Raw genomic sequence first — 26,922 nt, 5'->3', positions numbered from 1 at the left:
AGCCCTCACTAGTCATAATGTTATGGGATATCCTTGCTGTGACATTACAAGATGGGAATATTCTTTCAATACAGTTTATGGTATCAGACATGTTTTATGCTTCTATAAACTGCAGTAGCTTTTTGAATATTTATTTTGCAGCCAGTTTAGTGCTGTACATTGCCTGGGCCCTGAAGCCATGTGGCTCTTTTCAAGAACTGTACTAAACTTAGCATCTTTGTCAAATGCAATTTAGGGCTCACGCCTACAAACGTAAGGGCTATGTGCCCGTGATGCGGACTGCAAATAGCAGTCAGCAATGCACGGGCACTGGCCGTGTGCACTCCATGCTGCGGATGCAGACCCATTGACTTAAATGGGTCTGCGATATGCAAGATACGGCCAAAGATAGGACATGTCATATCTTTTGCGGGGCAGAGGCAAGGATCAGAAGCCCACAGAAACACTGCGAAGCGCTTCCGTGGGCTTTTGGGTCTGTGCCTCCACACTGTAAAGGATAAGACATGTCCTATTTTTTGCCATATCTTGCGGATCTCGGACCCATTCAAGTCAATGGGTCTGCATCCACAGCACAAAGTGCACATAGCCAGTGATTATATATTGCAGGCCTGCCGTTTGCGATCCGCAATATGGGCATGGAGGCCTTACTTTCTTGGGCACAAGTCCTCAGGGTGCACATTTACATGACCGTATGTATTTTGCAGTCAGCAAATAAATATGGATTTGATGTCCGTGTGTTGTCTGTGCTGCATCCATTTTTTTGCGGACCCGTTGCAACAATGCCTATCTTTGTCTGCAAAAGGGACAAGAATAGGACATGTTATATCTTTTTTGCGAGGCTACGGAAAGGACAAACAGATGCGGACAGTACACGGTGTGCTGTTCACATTTTTTTGCGGCCCCATTGAAATGAACGGGTCCCCATCCTTTTCGTAAAAAATGCGGATCGTGTGCGGACCATTAATAGTGTGATTGGGTTCTTACAGATATGGTGGAGTCTAACTGACACTTTATGTGATAAATAGACTGCTGCAGACAGTACTGAAGATGTACCAGAAGATATTCACAAAGTCTAAGGCCTCTTTCACACGGGCAAGATTTCCGCATGGGTGCAATGCGTGAGGTGAACGCATTGCACCCGCACTGAATCCGGACCCATTTATTTCTTTGGGGCTGTGCACATGAGCGGTGATTTTCACGCATCACTTGTACGTTGCATGAAAATCACAGCATGCTCTATTTTGTGCGTTTTTTTCACACAACGCAGGCCCCATAGAAGTGAATGGGGCTGCGTGAAAATCGCAAGCATCCGCAAGCAAGTGCGGATGCGGTGCGATTTTCACGCAAGGTTGCTAGGAGACGATCGGGATGGGGACCCGATCATTATTATTTTCCCTTATAACATGGTTATAAGGGAAAATAATAGCATTCTTAAAACAGAATGCTTAGTAAAATAGGAATGGAGGGGTAAAAAAATAAATAAATAATTTAACTCACCTCATCCACTTGTTCGCGCAGCCCGGCTTCTCTTTTTCTTTTTTTTTGCTGTGCAATGAGGAAAAGGACCTGTGGTGATGTCACTGCGCTTATCACATGGTCCGTCACATGATCCATGACCATGTGATTAGCGCGGTGATGCCATTAAAGGTCCTTTACCCAGGTCCTGAAGAAAGACGACAGAAGAGAAGCCGGGCTGCACGAGCAAGTGGATTAAGGTGAGTTAAATTATTTATTTATTTTTTTTAACCCCTCCAGCGCTATTTTACAAAGCATTCTGTATTAAGAATGCTATTATTTTCCCATATAATCATGTTATAAGGGAAAATAATACAATCTACACAACACCGATCCCAAACATGCCGATTTTTCTCACGTGTGTGCAAAGCGCTTTAAAATGTTTTGCACTTGCGCGGAAATATTGTGCATTTTCCCGCGACGCACCCGCAAATCTATGACGCCCGTGTGAAAGAGGCCTAATAGTCTTTGTCAATTTAAAGACTTTGACTATTCTGACCTGACTGCTTTCATTGCTATTGTTGTGAAATATGTCAACAGTTGCTGTGTATTTCACAGGTAAAGCCCACTTCATATGTATAAGTTGTGTCTGGCCAGCTATTTTAGGCCAGGGAGCCAGACACAACTGATATATGTGAACTGCATGTTTTTGATAAGCCCCCAAAAATCACAAAGCCATATTTTGTGACGCCAAAATTCTGACGTTCAGGGCATAATCAATTCCCTCCAGATTGCTCCCAGTAATCAATTCACTTTTTATTTATTATTCCTTCAATAAGTTATGAAAAAATTGCTAGCAGTTTGCAGTGAAAGTCCAGATGAGAGCTACCAGTTGGGGGGGGGGGGTACCTGCACACTCTGAAACCGTCAGCACTGATTGGATAGTGGCAGCACTGGTAACTCCCATAAGGACTGTCACTGCAAACTTCTAGAAGAAATAATTTATGTATGATACACAGAGTCATAGTATCATATAGGAATAATACAGGAATGGCACAACATACAATAGATGCTCCAGAACTGCTATTACATGGGGGATGCATGTAGCTATTAAAACAGTCATGTTGAGAGAGGGGACAGCTCCTCTTTAAAATTCACATTGATAGGTTCCCCCAGCAATAAAGCCACTCAACCTCACTATGTGCAATGATTAAGTGCGCGATAGTCCGAGAAGGGCTAAAGGATGCAGATGGTGTCATTGCCAAGTATATGCCTGTGCCATGTCTATGAGTAATACACTGGCTGCACTACTGAAGCACCAGAAGATAGTCACAAAGTCTAAGGGTACTTTCACACTTGCGTCAGAGGATTCTGGCAGGCAGTTCCGTCGCCAGAACTGTCTGCCGGATGCGGCAATCTGGACGCAAACTAATGGCATTTGTCAGACGGATCTAGATGCGGATCCGTCTGACAAATGCATTGAAATACCGGATTCGTTTTTCCAGAGAGAGTATTAATTATTTTTTTGCATTTTTAAAAGGTCTGCGCATGCTGGAACACTTAATGCCGAATCCGGCATTCCGGCAAGTGATCAGTAATTTTGACCAGAGAGAAAACTGCAGCATGCTGCGGTATTTTCTCTGTCCAAAAAACGTAAGAGGGACTGAACTGATGCATCCTGAACGGATTGTTCTCCAGTCAGAATGCAATAGGATAAAACGGATTAGTTTTTTTTATGGTATTGAGCTCCTGTGACGGAACTCAATACCGGAAAACAAAAACGCTAGTGTGAGAGTACCCTGAGAGTCTTTGACTTTTTGCCTTACAAATATTTGTCACAATTTTCCCCCCAACCAAAGACTTGACAGACACTGGAAACAAACCATGAAAGAAAAATGAGATGCAATACCTTTAAAAGGAATGACGCATATGTTGTTGCTATTTGTGAAGAACACAAGTTACAAATGACATGTCTTGTTATATACAATAAATGTGTAATTGACAAGAGGCGCTGGAGGAGGAAGGGGGAGGTAAGTAACACACAGGCACACACCTCCTGTTGTGCAGTTTTATGTCTCTCTGTGACAACTGCCAGCTTCAGCTCCAGTCTCTTCCTTTCTTCGCTCGTCTTGGAAATGTCCTGGGACTGCTGTATGATTTGCTCCGTCAGCCGAATATTTTCTTCCTTAAGTTTATGTAGAAGTTTGTCCCGGTGGAGCAACTGGATGTAAAACAGATAAATGCAAGGTTCATTTCAAATATTGCTGCTGTCCCATCTTCACATTATGTTCCCTAAAGTGGAGCCTAATCCTCTGAAGGAACTGCATCTAATTTGAGCAAAAAGCTGCTCGTCTCGTGAATATTCACGACATGCGAGTACACAGACTCCCGCAGACTTGAAAAGAAATGGCATTTTTGACAGCTGTTTGCTTGGGTCATAGATGTAAGCCGCTAGTACAAAGGAAATACTTGATACGTGTTTCAATAGTTTCTTAATCATACCGAGCAGTCTGCATTGTGTTCTCTGCAGGATCTTATTATTCTCATCCTTCTGTCGTCCCGGAGTTTGACATATAGCATAACTTATCGATGGGGAAGGATTCGGATTCACAGTTTACTTTTACGAATGATGTTCATATTAAATTCAAATATTAATGGAATTACTCTTAAATATGGAAGTCCATTAAAGGGGTATTCCAATATCAGACATTGGGGACATATCCCTAGGATAGGTGGGGGTTTATCTCATAAACTGACCCAGCAAAGTGAAGGCGGGAGCACCACACATGGGTGGCCACCCTCCACGGCCACGCTGGCTCAGCTATTTCCATCGGCCCATAGAAATGAATGGGAACGCACCGCACTCAATAAGGACGGCGGAAATAGCCGAGGCAGCGCTCTGCTATTTTCGACGGCCCCTTAGAAATTAATAGAGGGCAGCCGTACACGCGCCTCCTTCACTCTGCCGGCTCAGTTTATGAGATAGGTGTACCTATCAGAGAATGGGGGCATATCCTAGCAATATGTCCCCAATGTCTAAGATGGGAATACCCCTTTAAAGGGTCTATGTGTACCAAAATGGAATAAATCTGAAATAATATATTTGGAAACATTTATTTACAGTCGATTTTAAAGGGGTATTCCTATCTACGACACTGATAGCATATCGTCAGAGTACGGCAACAATGTCAGACAGGTGTGGGTCCCACTCCAGAACAGGACCCCTAAAAAAAATAGACAGCAGCCGTACATGCACGGCCTCCCCCCGTACACCAATACGGGAGTTCAAAAAATAGCAGAGAGGGTTGAACTGAGAGATGGCAGCGCTCGTGTGGTGTGCTCTACATTCCCCGCAATAGGAATTCTGAAAATAGCCGAGCACGCTCGCTCAGCTATTTTCCGAATTCTCGTAAGGAAGATTGGAGAGAGTGCCAAGCATGGGCGGTGTGCTCTCCCTAACTTCGAGGGCCTCATTCTCTAGATAAAAGCAGGTCACATAGGTGCAACCTGCACATTTCTGACATTGATGGCATATCCTAGTGAGGCCAACCCAGGCAAATAAAAAAAAAAATATTTCCAAACAGTCAAGGAAGGGTTAAACTAATGGCAAGAGAAACCTAACTCACTGATCCCTCTCCACTGCCGTTCTGATGCTCCTTGGGCCCCCGACACAGGAAATGGCTTAGACTGCCCGCTCAGCCAATCACTGGCTAAGACTGGTCACTGCTGCAGCCAGTGATTGGCTACAAATCAAACCCAAGACCAGAAAGTGGAGGGCAGCTGGGACAGCAGCAGCTTAGGAATGGCCGTGGCAGGGACCAGTGAGGGGAGATCTAGCACCAAGTGTTCGATTTCCCTACATAAGAAATGGACTACTGCCTAGTCAATGGGTTGTTCATGTAACATATGGTCCTCCAGAGCAAGACGCACTTTGTGGCCATTCTCCACTCTGGCTAATAGAGGAGGATAACGCATGTCATACATCTTTTTTTGTCTTATTGGCAAGCCATGTCAGGCACAACTGTATAGGTATATAAGTGCATACGCCAGGCCAAGCCTTTGGTGGAAGCATATGGAACAGCCTGTGTTTTTAGCCTTTCCTATACAAAGACGCCGCAGTAATCGCACTTGAACATATAGATTCCGCCAGTGTTCCTGTTCACATTATTACAAACAGAAGACTCTGCATCTTCGGCTGTTTGGAAGCAGAAGGGAAAATGGTTTTTCTACTTGGCACACGTAACTGAGACATTACAAAAGGTAACAGAAACCATAAACAATCACAACAGGATCCCTAATTATAGATGTATATTTTAGGTACGTACACTGCCAAGGAATAAGGAAATAAAAAGCAAAGGTTAATACAAAACAGGCAATTAAAATTGATTACCTCATCATAACATGCAGAGTACTGGGTTTGAGCTTTTAATAGTTCCTTCTGTAGGGCCTCACGTTTGCTTTCTTTGTCATGTATCTAAGAAAAAAAAAATGGTTATAGAAAACATTTGAATGGAAGCAACGTGAACAGCGCTGGCGACAAGTTCTCTACTCTCCAAATGACTAAATCCATAGCAATGGCAAACCCGTTATTTCTGGTGCCGCAGACGATATCTAATAACAGCTGCTCGGGGGGCAATTTTACACAGTCATTTTTCACATGATCTTTGAACACACATACTGTTTCAGAGCGAGGGCACTCTGGCCATCGGGCGGCTGAAATATACAGCACGCGTTAAGTGATTGGCTCCATGTTAATGGGGTAGCGAACGCGAATGCACGTTGGGGTGAATGAGGCGTTCATGAGATTTCAACAGGGCTGCACCTTGCGTGATATGAAGGATTTCAATTTCATCATTTTCCAAACACAGAAAAATGTATCTCTCCAATTCAGAATATTGAATGTCTTATGGAAAGTGAAAGGTCATTTGTAACTGTCCAAACGATTGATGGAGTTAAGATACCTCCTTGACCTTCACCCTGCGCTCATAAAGAACAGTTTCAGATGACGGAGCACGGGACAGTTTTTTTTTCCTCCGCCACAAATGTCTGTTCCCATTCCTTATTGCAGTGTTGATTTGCTATCTGATACATTTCATAATTGTGTGTCAACATTTAATTACTTTGTGTCTTCCCTCATTAAAAAGCTCACTGTCACCTAATACTGCTTAGCAGCGTTCCCGGTTTACACTAATTCATGCAATTCTGTCTGCTCCCTGCCATCTCTCTCCATCACCATCAGCGCCATAATTGCTTCAGATGCGATTACAAACATCCAAGGTCACTGCCTTCAAAAATATATATTCCAATTATACATTAGTTAGAGGGAACGCCTGGAACAAGTGCCCGGCTTTCAACTAACGCGCAAAAGAATCTAACACCTTGAAAATAACAGCGCGTCACTAACGTGCACAAAAACAATGGCAGCGAGGATTAAATAAGGCTACTTTCACACTAGCGGCAGAGTGATGTGGCAAGGAGTTCCGTCGCCGGAACTGCCTGCCGGATCCGTCAAAACGTATGCCAACTGATGGCATCTGTAAGACTGATCAGAATCCTGATCAGTCTTACAAATGCATTGAAATGCCGGATCAGTCTTTCCGGTGTCATCTGGAAAAATGGATCCGGCATTAATTTTTTTCACTTTTTTTTGGTCTGCACATGCACCGTTTTTTTAGCCGGAGATAAAACTGCAGCATGCTGCGGTATTATCTCTGTCCTGAAAACAAAAAAAGACTGAACTGAAGACCTCCTGATGCATCCTGAACGGATTGCTCTCCATTCAGAATGCATGGGTCAATTCATGATCAGTTCTTTTCCGGTATTGAGCCCCTAGGACGGAACGCTTTGCCGGAAAAGAAAAACGCTAGTGTGAAAGTACCCTTAGACTGAACTAAAACTCTATTCATAACCTTCTGAAAATAACACCCCTGCCACCACGTTACACCAGCATCTCGGCAGCATGCAGTAAGTGGCTGCTACTCTGTAAAGCCCACTGGCTTATTTTATTAGCCTGCCAAATGTCCTACTTTTGTGGGAAAAATAATGTTTTCTGATCATTAATTGATCTTCTAGAGTCAACTTTTTACATTTTATTCCATTGGTCTTATTTAGAGAACAAAACCATTTAAACTACGAAGCCAAGGCGAGTTGTGTTCTTGGACTCCTTGCACCAGGCTCCCTCAAACATGTCCACAGGTTGGTTATTGTCCTGACCTCAGTTTTTTTTGTATTTTTTTGCAGTTTTTTTTTCTTTTTCCCTTATGTTTCTCCTGGTCCTACATAGGTGGTTAACCCTTTGAGTGGTTATGTTACTTTATCCCCTCTGTAGCAGTATGTTTGCTATGTAGATTTGATATCATTATTTCATGATATTATTTGGATTGGTACAGGCTTAGCTACCTTTGTGGTATGTACATATATTTCCATCTTTTGTGGGAGCTATGTGGGATCCATACTCAGTACGGCGTTTATGGACATTGCTCCATATCTAGATGTTTAGTCCCCATTTTACATGACTTATGTCCACATACTTATTTATATATGCTGCAATAAAGAATATAAAATGTTTTCATGCCTTTTTTCTCCTTCTTATAGGGTTTTTGCGTAAATGTGTTTGTGCCAAGCAGGTCATCTAACACATGAACATATGGCTCCTGAAATGTTGGGGAATATGGAGCGCTTGCCACATCCAATCAGAATACACCAAGGTCTTGGCCAATTTTAAACCATCCATTGTTGGGCGTGCGAGAGGGAAACGTCAGCCAGAATGATTCTGTATCGCAGTATTCCCCATCCTGAGCTCCAGATCAAAGCAGAAAGTAGGGAACGACAGACCGGTAACCAAAATGTCACTGTAGACAGTGCATGCAGTGGCCTACAGCTCCAGAATAGGGGGAAGGTATGGGTTTTCAGGAGCCTCAAAGGTTCCTCTGCTGTAAGTGGACAGGACAACCAATCTGTGGAGAACAGTTACAGTGCCCACACTTCAGGAGTTCTACACCCACCCAAATTAGGCACTGTGCACATCACTTGGACTATCTGGGAAATAATAATCCCATGCTCCACACGCTGCCTATGGGTTTCCATCCTGATGCTTCTGAGCAGTTTGTAAGCCTCCAGTTATTAACCAGCCACACTCAAGCCACTACTTGCACCCCTCTTCTAATAACAATTCTGGAGCATCTGTTCCTATGACTCTATGTTGTACCTTTCGATTATTGTTCCTGCTAGAAGTTATGAATAAATTGGCAACAGTCTGCAATGAAGGTCCCTGATTGGTGTTACTAGTTGGGAAGGGGGGGGGGGGTGTCTCTGCAGAGTCTGACACTCACAGCTCTGATTGCATAGTGTCAGACTGTTCAAGGAACACCCAACTAGGAACACCCAGCAGGACCTTCATTGCAAAACTGCTAGTATTTCATTCATAACATCTAGAAGGAATAATAAATTAACGTTACAACACAAAGTCATAAGAAAAGATGCTCCAGAATTGTTATTACATGAGGAATGCAAGTAGTTGCTAAAGCAGACATGTCAGGAGAGATGACAGCTCCTCTTTAAAGGGGTTGTCCGGCCATATATATTGATGACCTATTGTCAGGATAGATCATCAGTATCTCATAGGTGGGGGTCCAACACCAAGTACCCCAGCCGATCAGCTATTTGACAAGGAGGCGGCTCTACACACTACACTTCTCCTGTGGTGTAGTGTAGTTACAAGTACTCTCTCCATTCACTTGAATAGAGACGAAGTGCAGTGTAATGAAGGGAAAGTGGCGCTCACATGGACTGCCACCTCCTCTTCAAACAGCTGATCGGCGGGGTACCGGGTGTCAGCCCCCTGCCTATCAGATACTGATGACCTATCCTGACGATAGCTCCTCAATATATCTCACTGGACAACCCCTTTAATATTCATTATTTTGATTCAGTCAAAAATAAAGGGGTTATGCAATTTCACAAACAGCCCCCCCAGAGGTTATATACTTACCCAGCTCAGCTCCTGGTCCACACACCGCCGCTGCTGCTTCTTCCTGTACATGGATGAAAACATCCGGTGTCGGGGGGGGGGAGCCAATGGCAGGCGGGAATGGGGACAAGCCTCCCTAGCATCGCGGGTGACGCTAGGGAGGCTCGTCCCTGTCTGCCATTGGCTAACCCAAGCAGCAGCAGCGGCGGTGCGGTGACCAGGAGCGGCGCAGGGAGCGGGATAAGTATATTCCCTCTGAGCGGGGGAGGGGGGGGGGGCGTTTGTGAAATTGGATAACCCCTTTAATGAAGATTAGTAAAAATAAAAACTATTTTTGTGCTTTCTGGTTACTATAAGTAAGGATCTGTAGGTGTAATATCCTGCCCTTACAAAGAGCAAATAGAGACGCTTAAATGCTTGTTACTTATTTACTAAACTGCCTCAAAATTATGAGCGCCTCTAATAAGCTGTTTGGATTTGGTTTATTTTTATATTGTTACACAACCTCTTTCCTTCCTAACCAATTAATACTATTTCTGGATGGAAGGAACCTCAGATAAATAGGAACAGCTCAGCTAAATATAAGCCTGAAACACAATCATACAAGGATATAATAACTAGTTATACATCATATTAGGAGAACGAAGCTTCAATTAGACAAATAACCCGATTCCAATTTAACTGCAGTTTTGTGTGTTCAGCTATTCATTTGCTTTTGGGAGAAGTGAACCAACTGGACATCCTTGGAATTAAACGCTCCATTATAAGCCAAAAATATAAAGAGAGAAAAGTATGCAAATCTTCAGCAGTGGATAATATTTAAAGGGTCACTGAGTTTTAGTACAATTTTTGGTATGTCAAAAGTTTTAATCAGTGGAGGTCTGAGCGCTAAGAGCCCCACCGGTTACTAAAACGAAGAGAAGCGCAAATATCACGCTCCCCTCACTGCAGGAGTCAGGGTCAATAGAAAGTCTTTTGGTGACGTCTTGATTTCTTGCTCTGCAGAGATGAGAGGGATATGGGAGCGCTTCCCTCTCCTCAATCTAGCGACTGGTGGGGGTCTCATCACTCTGGCAACCATGGATCAAAGTTTTTGATATGTCTCTATGACATGGCAAACAATCTACCAAACCTCAGTGACCCTTTTAATGGATAACTACATGATAACTGATGAGGAAAGTTTTGCTTTCTTTTTTTATTAGGGAGCGGCGCCAATGAAAGGTATTACTATCTCTTCAGTCTACTGGCTGATCTAGCCCAAACCATTTCTGCCGTTAAAGGAAACCTGTCCATCAGGTTCATGCTGCCCAAACCACGGGCAGTATGAAATCCTGACAAGGTCTTATGACAGAGCACTATGTTTTACTCTGACATGCTAAGGGTACTTTCACACTTGCGTTTTTCTTTTGCGGCATAGAGTTCCGTCACAGGGGCTCTATACCGGAAAATAACTGATCAGTTTCATCCCCATGCATTCTGAATGGAGAGTAATCCGTTCAGTTTGCATCAGGATGTCTTCAGGTCAGTCGTTTTGACTGATCAGGCAAAAGAGAAAACCGTAGCATGCTACGGTTTTATCTCCGGTGAAAAAAAACTGAAGACTTGCCTGAATGCCGGATCCGGCATTTTTTTCCATAGGAATGTATTAGTGCCGGATCCGGCATTCAAAATACCGGAATGCCGCATCCGTCCTTCCGGTCTGCGCATGCGCAGACCTTTAAAAATGAAAAAAAAAAAAAAAAAACGGATCCGGTTTGCCTGATGACACCGGAAAAACGGATCCGGTATTGCAATGCATTTTTCTGACTGATCAGGCATTTTTCTGACTGATCAGGATCCTGATCAGTCTGAAAAATGCCTGATCAGTCAGAAAAAATGACATCCGTTTGCATACAGTTTGCCTGATCAGGCAACGGAACTGCCTGCCGGAATCAAGCAACGCAAGTGTGAAAGTACCCTAAGGCATTTCATAGAGAACATAGGGGGAAATTCAATATTCCCTTTACACTTGTTTTTGGCATATAAAAGTCGCAAACCCACCGTATCTGCCACTTCTCTAGTCGCAATTGGCATTTTATGCCACCCTCACCAATTTTACATGAAAACGGCGTGGAGAGGGCGGACTGTGGGCGGTGCAACCGGCCCCGGCTCCTTCATCGTTACTCAGTCAAGAAACTGGCGTAAAGATTGAAATCTACAGCAGTGTATGGACTGTCAGAGGAACCATGTAATCTATGACGAGGCCTGTACCTTGCCATAAGTCTTGATGAGTCAGGGCCATTGTTTATAAATGAGTGGGTAAACGGGGAGAAATGTCCACTGGGTTTTAATGAAAGGTCTCCTATATGCAAACATGCACTTGAGAAAAGAGCAGAGGAGAGAATATAGGCAGGACCATCAGGCAGAGCGGGTGAGGGCTCACAGAGTGGCTACTCACCTAATGCTGTTGAGATGAGCGCACAACAGCTCTGCAGACATATAAGATTGGAGGCCTTGGTGTCACTGCGCAGTGTGGTAAATACACTCCACACTGAACACAGACGGGAAGGGAAAAAGTATTAGGCCTGGAACCTAGGGAAAAGGGAAAAGGTCACACCTAGCGAGTCCCTACACCGAGCCCTGACTGCCATCAGTATGAACAGACCTTGATGGTAGGAATGTTCATACGCAGGAACCTAAGCCCTATCTAACCCTAACAGGGCCCTGCAAATAGTGTCAGGACACGGATGGCCTATTCCTTCCCAGATGAAGGAATAGGAGACCCCCTGAGGCCTAATATCAGCAGGTAGGGGAAAACAACAAAGAATATAAACTTAACTTCCAGAAGTATGCAGATAAGCAGGAACTCAGATAGAACCAACACAGGACTTCCACAAACAGGAGCTATCAACCTGCATAGCATGATGGGTGAGGCAGGACTAAATAAAGGAGAAGGAATGACCACTTAAGCTACACCTGAGACAAGAGGTGTGGTCATCCCCAGCAACGACACAAAAAGGTGAAACCAAAGGGGCTGTCAATCACATGCAGCCAGTCTCCTCGATCTTCTAGTCCCTGTCACAGGTGGGACAGTGACACTCGGTTGCTGCAAATCTTCCCTCTGGTTTCCATGATGGCCCAGAAATACACAGAAGAAGGATACTGGCGGTGCTCCAGGGAAAAGAAGATTTCATGCGAGTTTCAGATGATGATTTACTGGTGCAAAAAAACACGTTTCGGGGTTGCAATGATCCCTTCATCAGGTAAGGGTACTTTCACACTTGCGGCAGGGCAGATCCGACAGGCTGTTCACCATGTCGGATCCGTCCTGCGGCTATTTCGCCGTGCCGCCGGACCGCCGCTCCGTCCACATTGACTATAATGGGGACCGGGCGGAGCTCCAGCGCAGCACGGCGAAAGCCGCTGGACTAAAAAGCCTGACATGCAGTAATTTTAGTCCGGCGGCCTTTCGCCGTGCTGCGCCGGAGCTCCGCCCCCGTCCCCATTACAGTCAATGGGGACAGAGCGGCGGTCCGGCGGCACGGCGAAATAGCTGCAGGACAGATCCGACAGGGTGAACAGCCTGTCGGATCCGTCCTGCCACAAGTGTCAAAGTACCCTAAGAATCTTCTTTTCCACAGAGTGGCCAGTGGATCCTATCTTTTCTTCTTGGTACAGCCTTATTCTATATGCAAACAGAGTCTTGTCAATGAAGCTACACAGGGAGGGAAGAAGCTGCATAGCGGACTCTTCCGCCAATGTCCAGGCTCTTCTGCCTGAGCACAGTTCATATTTAATACCATGTAGCTCTCAGTCATAAGGGATCCTCTCAGGATTTCTTGCTGCCTATAGTAAGGGCACCATGAACCCAATGACAAGTTCCCTTTAACTTGAGAGGTTGTATCCTTTCGTTTTGAAGATAAGCAATATCAAACTTGATGGCCCAGTCTGTCCTCCAGATTAGATACATGACTCCAGCCAATTCTGTAGGTCACTAGGTATTTCTCATCGTTATCCCTGACATTTTTGGAATTTATATACTAATCACAGCAAATGACAACACAGTCAAAAGAGATTCTGGACCAAAATTTCTTAAAGGATCCAACTTTTTGAAATGACAAAATACATGAAATTCTACATTTTATGGTTTAGATGATCACATATGATGGGTCTTACTGTGGCAGAAACATACTAACGCCAGAGTCTCCCACAGAACAAGAAAACTAGCACCACTGTCTTTTTATTAAGCCCCTTATACAAACCACTTTAAGAAGCATTTAAATTAATGACCTTAAGAGGGATTTCCAGCCAGCTGAATTACTCCGCCACGCTGTAAAACAGTCATCCCCTTGTCTGAACAGCTTAGAGCCCCCCCAAAAAAGAAGAGACTTCCATTAAACAGAAGCGCTGAAGGAGTGAAAATGGCCGCCCTCAGGATGATGATTATGTCCCTGCCAGCTGCTTTCTGCTTCTTTAAGGCAGAATGAAGAAAAGATCATTGCGTATCATTCCACTAATCCCTATTCTATTTCGGCATTTCAAAACCTGAAAATGTTTATCCAACTGCATGTCATTTAGGACTTCACCACATACTAATACAATGAAATCTCTACGCTGGTATTTCTGTTGAAATCTGGCAGCGATGACTACCATAAAGCAAAATGAATGTCAGCGATAATTAACATTGACAGAGGAGGAAACACGGGGAAAAAAGTAAACAGTGGTTAAATTGTGCTTTTTTTTTGCACAATACATTAAAGTTGCTAAGTGCTGAGGACACTTTCTACGGCTCGGCTGGAGTCGAAATGATGTATTTCCAAGAAAATGCTACTAAGAGAGTTAAGCATCAGGAAACCATTAGATGGCAGTTTTCGGTAGTTTCAATCCCACAATTTGATTTTTAAATGATGAAACATCCAATAAATGAAATGACTTTGCGCAAACATATACGTGGAATAAATTATTGCAAATGAAAGCATGGAAGTTATTTGTTCAGCTGCTCCAGTGGTTGGAAGGTTAAGAACAAAAGCTATTATTGTTCGGTGTGTTTTTTCGCAGGAAATAGACAGTGGCAAAGATACAGAAGTTCAACACATGAGATCAGAGACACAGTTTTCATAGCAGACTCGAAACAGATGTTGGAGAGACGTGTGATCTTTGCAGAAACTATTAGCTGTGTTTTCGTTAGAAAGCGGAGCACGTTACCGGGATCGTGTACCTGGTTAACCCCTTCGCTGCGCGCTCAAGGCCTGGAGGCGTGAAAGGGTTACACAGCCTCATATAGCAAGTACATAAAAAACATATGAAAAAGTAAAAGTTATTTGTACAGCACGCCCTGCTTACTCAACACGAAAAGTACAGGCATTTATGAAACCCTATCATTTAATTACAGCCTGCACATTTCTTTAAACACGTTTTCCATTATACATAATAATTTGCTTGAACCACCAGCCCAGTAATTACAGCGATTCCGTCCAAAATTAAGTTTTGAAACTCTTTTGCAGACTTGATGGCTAAACCAGTGTTTGTAGAAAATGGTGCCTTTCGTTAAATGACCTTTTTGTAGCCTAGGAGGGTAATCAAAGGAAACTCTATTACTTTATCACAAAGACTCCATTGGGTCCGGTTATTAACCCACACTTCTTTGCTTAAAGGGGGCTGTTTACCCCTGGTGACTTCTTCTTCAGACTCCCCCAGCGTGGTAATCATACTTACAACTCCATCAGTAGCACTCTGGCTCTAAAGATCCCAGATCTTTGTGCATCAGCCACCATTTTGATGCGGGTCACGTGGCCGCACCGTTGATGTGTCACCCATGCGGCATGTGACCCAGTGACACATCACCGCTGTGGCCAGTCAGCGGCTGCAGCAGTCATGTGACCATTTCCGAACAGGATTTTGACTTGGGGAGAGCCGTGACCTGCAGAGCCAGCAGGGAAGCAATGGAGCAGGAACCTAACGGCGGGGAGCAGGTAAGTGAGCTGACCATCATGGATCTGGTCTTGCTGGGGGGGGGTCTGAAGAAAATGTCAACAGGGGTGAACAACCCCTTTAAGACAATTTCTCTAAGCTTGTCACACTAAATGTAATTTCTATATCACAAACATGTGACATAGCTGGAGGACCCACACCAATGGCCTGAAGAAAGGTTCGCAGCACTTAGTAACTCAAAGTATAAACATCCGATAGTACAAGGGCTGCGTACTGCGTAATTCACTTCTCAGTAAACAGCTCCGAGCAGCACATTACACTGCAGTGTACGGACATACAGACATATACAGGATGGACGCCAAAAACAAATATAAAAAAAATAAATCACCTGCTTATTCTAGTTATTTTCTTATTTTTGTCTTAGACTATGTTCTCATCCGCTTTGGGGTACCGCAGCATGCAGCGCTATTCTTTCTGTCAAAATGATGGACAACACAATCAAATCCAATAGACCCCACTATAAGGCAATGGGGTCAGTCAGATATTGTGGCATCCACCATGTGACAGATCCTCCAGTACATCATTTTCACTCCAGAGGATAGGTCATCAATAGTAAAAGCCTGGACAATCCTTTTAATATTGTCTTAATTTTAGACAGTTTTAGAGGGTTTCTGGGAATTAAAGGGTTATCCAGGGGAAATAAGATATTTATGACTTCTCCTCAGGATAGGTCATCAGTATCAGATCTACAGGGGTGCGACACCCGGTACCCCCACCGATCAGCTGTAAGAAGAGGCCTTGAGTGCTGCACCCTCTTCCTAGGCCAGTGACATCATTGTACACAAGTCACGTGGCCTAGTTGCAGCTCAGCCCTATTCAAGTTAATGGGGCTGAGCTGCAATACCAAGCACTGCCACTATACAATGTACGGCGCTGTGCTTGGAAAGCTGCTGAAAGCCTGCAACTAGTGATGAGCGAAGCAAGCTTTTCTCATCTCTACCTGCAACACTTATCAGAGCTCCGGTGAGCGCAGTAGCTCCCTGAAACAGAAGATCGTTGGGAGTGTCTGGACTTGGACCCTCGCTGATGTGATATCCTAAGGATCCCCTATAAATATGGATTATCTATGCTAAGGATAGGTCATCATTACCCAATCAGTGGGGTTCCAAGTACAATATAGGGGGCTGTTCTTGGTATACTATGAAGAGTCCCAATCAAACAGCTATACAGCCGGTATACCAGGAGTCTGACTTCCACCAATCTAGCACCGATTACCAATCCTGAGAATAGATAAGCAACACATATTTAACCATTGGTAAGCCACTTTATAAATAGACCAGGCAGAAGATGTACTAAATCTATGACAGGGGTGCAAGCTGTGTGACAGATCTGGTGCATCTCGCTAGACATCGTACACACTTTTCTCTTCCTTACACCATCACCGAGTTGGTTCAATGAAATGTAGCCCAACGCATGTACTTCAGTCTTTTGGTACAAAATGAGCCAGAATTTTGGTGCACCTAGAATATCGTAACGTATAGTCAGCTCAGAGCGGAGTTGTCACGGTACCTTCTGTGACAGAGGTTAGAAAATCGGAGAGATGGATTGCACGTGAGGTTAACTGACAGTCTCTTAGTTCTCAGTGTTGTGGTTTGGTAATGACCACACACTCTTGTCGGGTGCAGCCCGTGGTCATTACTGCATTCCCTACTTCGTTTGGTCTCACACTTCATACCATGCGGTTAATATTCTCTGCTTGGATTTGGAAGAGTTGGTGTGTGGACCTTTCCTGTGTTCCTGCTCATCCATTTTCTATAAGATAAGTTGTACTGCTCCTTGTATTTGGTTGTTTCCCCTGTGCTTGTTGTTACTAGGCCTCAGGGAGACGCTGGTTCGTTCCCCTGGGAAGGAACCAGTGGTCTCATTCCCTGCCACTACCTAGGGCATTCCAGGGCTCCTAGGGTCTAGGTTACGGTGTATGTATTTTCCCATCTTCAGGGTCTATACATACTGATAGGAGTCGGGCCAGGTTTAGGGGCTTCCTAGGAGGTGACCATTTCCCTCTCTCTAGCCTTGAGGCCAAGTTCTGTGTCCCTCCCATCCCCAGAAGTACCAGGATGTTTTACATTTCCAGAAAAGCAATCTTGATGGCAGATCATCTAACTTCTCCATACTTGCCTGTGACCTCCTAAGGAACCCATCTATAGGACTTCATGGAGAGCAAAGAGTCTGTTTGGAAATCTATATTACATGAGAGTAGATTCTCCTACAAAGAATTGTGACTTCCACGTTTCTAAACTGGTTGAGTAATATCAACTCCCTCCTTCAATTACCTCTCCCCCAGCCACTTTAGTTCACACGTATAATCTAGCTGTCACTATTACACTCTGACCAGTCTTATTAATGGATATCTTACAAAAAGGAAAGAGAAGTAGTTGCTACTACGCGTGCTGGATGACACCTTGTTCACCACAGTCTGGTCTACTTCCCACAGAAATTATATCCTGCGGCAAATGTTACCTGGTAATTATGAAAGGTATATACACTACCAGTAATACCTACCTATCATTCAAACCCATAAAAGGTGGTTAGAAACAAAGGCAAAAAATATTTTAATGGTCCCAAAGGAGGCTGGAAGGACAAAAACTTGGAAAAGTAATGTTAGAATCAAAGAAGCAACATGTCAGGTTCTGTTCACTATTCTAAAAACAAAATCAGATCACAAACTCTGTGACATGGCTACAGACAATATTAGCCCACCAATTATACAAAAAATAGTTTGTTTTACATTTGGGAAAACACATCAACTAAATGGATTGTTCCATAAAAAAATATGTCTATGGTTTTTGAACTAGAACCTAAATCTGAATACTTCTGTAAATGCATGGAATTCAAAATTTAGCATGGTCACTGAGTCATTCAATGAAATCTGCCTGTATAGCGCCACCTGCTGTTTGCTCTTTTTCTAGTATCTCTGTCTACCGCACTGAGGTGGACGTACTTGCTCAGTACCATATTTTACCTGCCACCAGCTGCAGCAGACAAGACATATCCTCTGAGAAAGGGAGCGCCCCTTGAGCTGCCAGCTTGATATAAATCTAGCAGAGCAATGAATGGGGAGATCTCTGGATCCATGTGAGGTACATGGCTGGTTCTAGCTTTGTTACAAAGACATTGGCATGTACTATATGATGTCTGATTTTCATATTTGACCTTAATTATGGGATAACCCCTTTACCAAGAGGAATGGTGACGCCCAGTTTATTCAAATCTTCCCAGGATAAATAATTAAAGGGGTTGTCCATTCCTTTACTATGGACTTTAGTATTTAATACATTAAAGGGAGTTTCTGGCAATTTTATATTGATGGCCTATCCTCAGCATAGGCCATCAATATCCGATTGGCAGGGGCGGCACACCCTGACCCCCTGACCCCCTCCCCCCCCCCACTGATCAGTTGTTCTGCAGTAGTTCAGATGTTGGAGCTACTCTGAAACAGCTCATCTGCAGGGGTGCAGGGTGTGGGGTCCCCGCTGATCAGACATTGATAGCCGATCCTGAGAATAATCCAGCAACAGTAAAAAAATAAAAAATAAATACAAAAGTAGACAACCCCTTTAGGCAACAGATCAACCCTATTAAACCAGCCATAACGCCTGGCAGGGCTGACCCAGTTGATTAAAAGCATACCTCTATTCTTACAATCTGTTGCTGCATTTAGGAGAAATATGCGTTTCTAAAAATATGCTAATTAGAGCTTAAATGCACTGAGGATGGGTAGTAGCAACCCAATGTTTTCAATCAGTAGGGTCAGCCACACCAAGCTTCACGATGGATTTCATGGGGTTGATCCTGCTGACAGAAGAGTCAATGAGATAAACTAAAGTATAAAAAATTAAAAATTCCCTTTCAGTGTAAAGGTAGGTTTGATTATGACAGCGGCTTTTCATGACAAATATGGACCGGTGATTGTATTCAGTAGAAATGTAGAATATTAGATAACAAATGAATAGTAAAATGTGAGTTTCCTCACTAATATAGAAGCAAGTGTCTAAGCTGAAAACTGCTGTTCCCTACAAAACATTACTAAATGGATGCCCCTTATGCCCTCTCCTGGTATACGGCTATAAGAAATGTTAAATTACGGCTTTTTATGGAGCCCGAGTATTTCTAGGAGAATCAGAAAAGATTTACAAGCTTCACAGACAATTTACTGCATAATTTCAGTGTTCAAACAGCCTCTGTAATTTTGCTCTCCATCCACATGTAAATGAACTGCTTACACAACGATGGGACAACTCTGCCCCTTGTGCTCGTCAGATGACTGAACGGCAAATACTTAAGTGTTAGGCTACTGTCACACTCACGTTTGGTGCGGATCCGTCATGGATCTGCACAGACGGATCCGTTCAGATAAAACAACCGTCTGCATCCGTTCAGAACGGATCCGTTTGTATTATCTTTAACATAGCCAAGACGGATCTGTCTTGAACACCATTGAAAGTCAATAGAAGATGGATCCGTTTTCTATTGTGCTAGATTGCGTCATAGAAAACAGATCCGTCCCCATTGACTTACATTGTGTGCCAGTACGGATCCGTTTGGCTCAGTTTCGTCAGTCGGACACCAAAATGCTGCGAACGGAGGCAAACTAATGCATTCTGAGCGGATCCTTTTCTATTCAGAACGCATTAAAGGCAAAACTGATCCGTTTTGGACCGCTTGTGAGAGCCCTGAACGGATTTCACAAACGGAAAGCCAAAACACCAGTGTGAAAGTAGCCATATTCCAAAGACTCTTGTACAAAAATAAAGCTAAAACATTGCATAGTGTGCCGAGCACAGTACAAATACTACCGCTTACAGAACAGGATCACTGCTGTAAAATCACCTGGCATAAACACAGACACTGTTCAAGGGGTCCTTCAGGATTTAAAAGGGTTGTCTAAGATTTTAATACTGCTGACCTATCCTCTGGATAGGTCACCAGTATCTGATCGGTGAGAGACCTCCGCCAATCAGCTGTTTTGAGAAGGAACTGGCACTCCTGTGATCACCACGGCCTTCCCCAGCTCACCAAGCACAGTGCCATACATTGTATAGCGGCTGTGCTTGGTATCGAGCTCAACCCCATTCACTTCTATGGGGCTGAGCTGCGCCTAGGCCAAATGACTATTGAACTTTTTCTCACTGGCCTAGGAAAAGCTGCAAAGCAGGCCGCACCACTACCGGGAGTGCCAGTGCCTTCTCAAACTGTTGATCGGCGGGGTCCTGGGTGTCAGAACCCTACCAATCAGATTCTGATAACCTATTCTGAGGATAGATTATCAGTAGTAACATCTCGGAAAACCCCTTTAAACATTAAAGGTCTATCCTTACAGGGTCCAGCTTTTAGGACTTTTTAAATCTTTCAATCCCATCCTGCGGTACCTGATGAAAAATAATCACCTGCTCCCCGTCCACTGGGCCATCTGTCCCACTGCATCCAACAAACGGCCTTACAGGTATCCTGTCCTCAAGTGCACATGATCCAACAGTGAAGGCAGGGGTAGACAGTGCAGTCATGTCCACACCAAGGCCAGTGGCTGCAGCATCACACATGAACATGTCCTGGAAGTTTATAGAACAGGGACTGGAAGACAGCTGAAGAGAGCCAGGGACATAAAATAGAATTTTTCAACAGGTAGGGTGGGGTTGACAGTTAAAATGGTCCAAAAAGCTGGACAGTCCCTATAAGATAGGTCAGGCCTCCATCACTTCACTTATGACCTATGAGAACCCAATGGAAGGACCGTGGTTTGTACACACGGGACGCTGCGTCTGGCACTGCAGCTAGTCCCATTCAGTGAGGTCCAATCAAACATTGAGGATAGGTCAACAATGTTAAATTCCCAGGGAACCTTCGGCTATGTACACCTTCGGATGCAATTTTTGCATTTTACTCATTTTTGGCTAAAAATATATTTTTTTAATTGGCCTTTATTTTAAAAAAAAAGTGATGTTACAAAGGGTTAAATGTTTTTCTAGATGTGTGACTAATACTTTCAGTTTCACTTTCTGCCAGTCATCTAATAAACCTTATCTCTAAACTACTGAGAGGTCATAAACACTTATTTAAGCCACATTCTTATTAGCTATAATAAGTGTTTAAGAGGTCAGAGAGTAGAGATAAGGAGCCCATCAGCTCCTGGTCTGACAAACAACAGAAAATCCAGCTGCAACTAGAGAATCTCAGCTCTGTACAGAAAAAAGGGTGCCATATTTTTAATAAAAGACCAATTAAAAAAATTATTTTTAGCTCAAAATGAGTACGATGCAATAATAAAATAAAAAATTGTCCCCAAAGGTGTATATAGCCTTTAAAGGTGTTTTGCCATCACATACAATGGGGGCATATCACTAGGATATGCTACCATTGTCTGATAGGTGTGGGTCCCACCTCTGGGACCCGCACCTACGACGAGAACGGAGCTGGGAAATTAATGGAGGGCGCACTGCGCATCATGTGGCAGCCGACCTCCATTCATTTCAATGGGGCAGCCAAAAATAACCAAGCGCTGGCTCGGCTATTTCTGTCTGCCCCATAGAAATAAATATGAGCAGGGGCCGCGCGTGCGCTCCCATTCACTTGTATGAGAGCAGTGGGGAGCAACGCTTGGTGGTGGACGGACACCGGGAAACCCAGGATCCCCCAACCACAACTCTCCCCGCTCCGTTCTCCTTGTAGGTGCGGGTCCAAGAGGTGGGACCTGCACCTATCAGACAATGTGGGCATATCTTAGCCCCCATTGTGTGTGATGGGAATACCCCTTTAAGTATAACATAACAATACAAATTGACATGGAGAAGGCAGTCATTAGCAGTAGTCACCTAAAATCTGTTACATAAGCAAGTAAACGAGAAAAAGACTTTGGCTCTGTCTATACTGAGGTTTTTGCCATAACAGCAGGATTTTTAGATATTTTTTCATAGCAATCTTAGATGGGCATCACAATACTGCCATAAGGAACCTTATTATATAGGACATAATGTGGATGGGCAGAACTTATCAGTGTCTGTTTGCAAATGGATCTGGCATAGAGCTCCGATACAGAACAGCAATGACGCTAGTATGAATACAGCCTTAGACGGATGTTTAAAGGACATACAGTACAGAAGAGTATAACCAAGTGACTTTATTTTAGGTTTAGGGAAAGTGTTCTTCTCCCGGGACATAAATTGTTACCTGCTCCCCGGCCCGGCGCGCTCTGCGGAAGAGGAGCACAGAAGATCAATGAACAGCTCTGATAATGCATCTGTAGGCTAACATGATTGAAAAGTGATTAAGTAAAGGGACAGTATGCCCGGAACGTAAAGCTGAATGTATACATGTTAATTTTCTAGAGAAACCTAGATTGGTCTCTGTCCTTGAGGTCTGCGCAGAAGATGTGTTACTGTCCCACGTATAGGAAGGTAATGTCAGACTTGTAAACCACAAGACAATTACTTGTATTGCTTACAACCACAAGCCGCAAACCCTCATATTCCAGCTCTCTCCTCTGTCAGACTTAACATTCTTTTCCCAATGGGTTATTTTCATCCAGAAAAGGGATTTACAATACAAACTACAAAGTCACAAATGTTTAGAGGTAGGTACGGTAAGTAGAGATGATAATGAATGGACAGAAAAAGACGACACTGCTATTTAGTAAAGTGATTAAGCCACCGATTAATATATCATCTAGTTTCAATGCCGGTGTCAGAGGCTCAAAGAATACGGGCCCCCCGGCCGCTCCGGCTCCTGACTACAGTACCGCCAGAAATTGTGCAATGTAAATTGGGCTTTGAAAGGGTTTTCCGGGAATTACTGTATTTTTCGCTTTATAAGATGCACCTAGGTTTTAGAGGAGGAAATAAGAAAACGAAAATTTTTCATCAGACCTCAAATCAGACCCCCATATCAGATTCTCAGATCAGACCCTCAGATAAGACCCCCATATCAAACCTGAGATCTGACCCCCATAATATCAAACCTCACATGAGACCCCATCAGACCTCCATGTTAAACTACTATTTTAGACCTCAGATCAGACCCCTTTTAGACCTCCAAGTCAGACCCTAATATCAGACCAGACCCTGATCACAGCTAAAATAAATAAATAAATTTAGCTCTCCTGCTCGGCCGCTATTCTGCAGGTCTGGCGCTCTCTCCTGCAGTCATACTCCCAGGTCTTCTCCAGGCCCGCAGTGCCACCTGACTGCGTGCATTGCTGTACAGTCAGGACAGTGCAAACTAGTGAACTCTTCCATAATGAAAACGCTCACTAGTATTCGCTTTTTAAGACGCCAGAGGTCGCTCTACATTTTTTCAGGAACAGTATTTTTACTCCTCTTACCAATTATGAGGAATATTTTTAATTTTAGCAGAGTAGGAGTACGACATTTGCAGTAATTCAAATACGTAATATGTAGGCCTGCACTTGTTCACATCTGCATTGGAGGTTCTGTTTAGGGCCTCCGTCACAGATTCTGTCAAAAAGACCAGACAAAAAAAACTTGCATGTAGGACTTTGTCTGATAAAAAGACAGGGTTCCAAACAGAGACTGAACGGACTCCATCATAGTCTGTGGAGTCTGTTCAGCTGCTTCCTGTTAGTTAGGTGCCCGATCCAGCACTTCTGTTATTTTCGTTACAAAAATAAATAGTGGCGGAGTGAACATGCCCTCCAGTCAGCTTCTTCGCCAAACAGTCCCATGTAAATAACACTGCTCCCCTCCTTCCAGGATAGGGTTAATAAGCCCCTCGGAGGGGGTCTGAAGTGAATGCACTCCAGAGCAAGGAAAGCCCACTGCCTAGCAAGATTGCTTAGCCCGCCAGGCGCCACCCAGAGGATCTTGCACCGCTTCAGAGTGGTGCACCGAATGGTCCGGCAGCCCGCTCAAACCGACCAATAACAAAGATCCTTGCTGAAAGAACCTTTGTTATTGGTTATTTAAGGCACAAGCAGTATCGCTGCGCTGCCTGTGCCGTTCACAGCGCGCCCTGCACTGATAAATGGCAGGGAAAGGCTAAGGTACATTGGTACGTCTTAGACTTTTTTCTGTGCGAGTTCTGTAAGATGCACTGCCATTTTCCCCCCCACTTTTGGGGAGAAAAAGTGCATCTTATAAAGCAAAAAAAATACGGTAAATTTTGATGACCTATCCTCGGGACAGGCCATCACTATCTGACTAGTGGTCGAACTCTCCAGCATCCCCACTCATCAACTACTCTTCACAGGATACCAAGCACAGCGTCATATATTGCATAGCCACTGTGCTTCAAACAGCCGACAGTCAGACCCTCCAGTGATCAGATATTGATGATCTATCCTGAGGATAGGGCACAAAGCAAAGCTAGACCAGCACTAGCCAAACAATATAAAATGAATGTACAGGTTCACGTTCCTATGGCTGACATGCAAAAACTAATGATTTTGCATTGTACATTTGGAGTGAATGCCTCCATTTAGGCTCTGCATTCCAACCCATCTGTCTAAGGCTTTTCTAGAGCACAGTATGGCTGAATTTCACTGACTTCACCTTGTAGGCCTAGGCCCAGAAGAGACAAGTCAGATAGTGAAGGTTCCCATCTAAAGAGTCAACCTTGTTGATGGTAGATGGACAATTCTGATTAGAAATGTGCGCAAATGTAAAATTTTCCTGTAATGCCATTCAGGACAATCCTTACTTGTTTGCATTTGTGTATAAAGCAGCGTGCCGTTAGGGTACATGTAGTGCCTGTGTGCTATCCTGTAGTTAGGTCATCAATATTTAATTACCATCACACCCCTTTGATAATGGCCTTATAGACTACACACAACTAATCCTATAAGGACGCTTTCACACATTCAGTGTTTGGTCAGTGTTGGATCAGTGATTTCTATTGGAGATTGAGGGCCAAGACCAGGTGCGGATCAAAAACACATATCTCTGTCACTGTTCCACTCCTGGTTTTGGCTCACAATCACTGATTGAAATCACTGAGCAAACACTAAGGCCGAATGCACACGGCCATGTTCCGCGGCCGAGAGTGGTCCGTGGTATGCCGGGCTGGATTCCTGTTCAGAGCAGGCGCGCACGGCGTAATTGGTTGCTATGACACGGTGCGCTTCATGCCGCCGCTGATGTACAGTAATACACTATACGAGTGTATCACTGTACAGCAGCGGCGGCATGAAGCGTATGGCGTCATAGCAACCAATGACACCTTGCGCTCCTGCTCTGGACAGGAATCCAGCCCGGCATACCACGGACCGCTCTCGGCCGCGGAACATGGCCGTGTGCATTCGGCCTAACTGTGTGAAAGCGGCCTAATAAGAACAAATAGATTAATAAGCAGTGTTCACACATATACTGGGAAACTTCATACACAAGCAGATTTGCCATGGTTTCACTTGAAGGGTAGTCGGACTACAAACATGGATTGTGCCAAAATGTTTGGTTGGTGGAGGTCCAAAGGGTTGATCACGTAAGGATTCAAAAGCCTTGAGAAAAGGTTCAATATAAAGTTTGCATTGATCCTTTATTCTGCGTTAAAGCTAGTTGAAATTTAATATTACGAAATGCTGGAACAGAATGAGCGTCCGTCATTAAATATACAAGGGAAAACCTGGAAGCCGCAAGACCGGTCCTTCAGAAACCAGCCAGTGGCGCATCCACCAGCTAATTTTCCGTAGGAGGTCTCCAATGTGCCAGCACATCTTCACTCAAGACCATTCGGGGCACGTGGACAATTATTTAGCATGACTGTCTGGACCACCGAGTACCAGTTTACACACAGCTTATTATAAGTATGGTACAAGCAGTCGTGGTTAAGATCTGTGTCTCTGTCAGGTTTATTCTCCATCTGAACAGAAGCAGTAATCAGCAAAGAGAAATAAGAACATCAAGTTTTTTCCCTTTTTTTTCCGTAAATTACAGTCCGACAAATGAAAATTATTTTATAAAGGTAACATCTGTTTTTTCTGAAACCAATTTAAGAGCAATTATGGTAACTATCTACTCAAAAGACATAGCAAAGAGCAGATCTAATTTGTCATAAATGGGAGAAAGTCATCACCCCCCCCCCAGCACCGGTGGAGTGTAAAAAGTTATTGGTAGGGGGGGGGGGGGGGGGTCATGGAAAGATCACATGCAACAGAGGTTTTGTATCACATCTCCAAATTACTCAGAGGCACTGTAGTCTTGCAAATTGAACGAAACTTCCCTAATTCCAAGAAATAACACTGCAGTGAAAATTGGTTATATGACTTTGAAAGAAAATATTCTTCACATCTAAAAATGTCCTGTGAGCGGGAAAGAAATGCTCCTTAGCAGTACACAGTGTACTCTTCTTTTTCATTGCTCTCCTAACTCCCTGGAACAGTCAACAAGTAAGGGGGGTGAGGTGACCAGCCATGTCCTCGTGAAAGTGCCGTCTACAGAAAAGAAAAGCATTCTTTGTGCTCTGGACTCAAGCGAAGTAAGGATCAATACCAGAAAACAATTAAAAAACCCACTAATGATCACTGTGTGCATGCCTTGTCCAATCCACTAAACTATCTATGTTTAGCTAATCTGAAGATATGA

At 43.9% G+C, this 26,922-nt stretch overlaps 1 protein-coding gene across 2 annotated transcripts in view; it reads right to left on the bottom strand.

The window, feature by feature from the left end:
* Positions 1–26,922, bottom strand: part of LOC122939589 (polyamine-modulated factor 1-binding protein 1-like) — a 340,683-nt gene that overhangs the window by 298,205 nt on the left and 15,556 nt on the right. For both annotated transcript variants that reach the window (XM_044295697.1, XM_044295698.1), the window contains exons 3-4: positions 5,846–5,929; positions 3,509–3,676 (exon numbers count right to left, since the gene is read on the bottom strand). In XM_044295697.1, coding sequence (XP_044151632.1) covers positions 3,509–3,676; positions 5,846–5,929 — 252 coding nt within the window. The remainder of the gene's footprint in view (positions 1–3,508; positions 3,677–5,845; positions 5,930–26,922) is intronic.

The sequence above is a fragment of the Bufo gargarizans genome, chromosome 5, assembly GCF_014858855.1.
Source record: "Bufo gargarizans isolate SCDJY-AF-19 chromosome 5, ASM1485885v1, whole genome shotgun sequence".
Classification (NCBI taxonomy): domain Eukaryota; kingdom Metazoa; phylum Chordata; class Amphibia; order Anura; family Bufonidae; genus Bufo; species Bufo gargarizans.
Note: the sequence above shows the minus strand (reverse complement) of the source record. Positions and strands in the feature narration are given on the sequence as shown.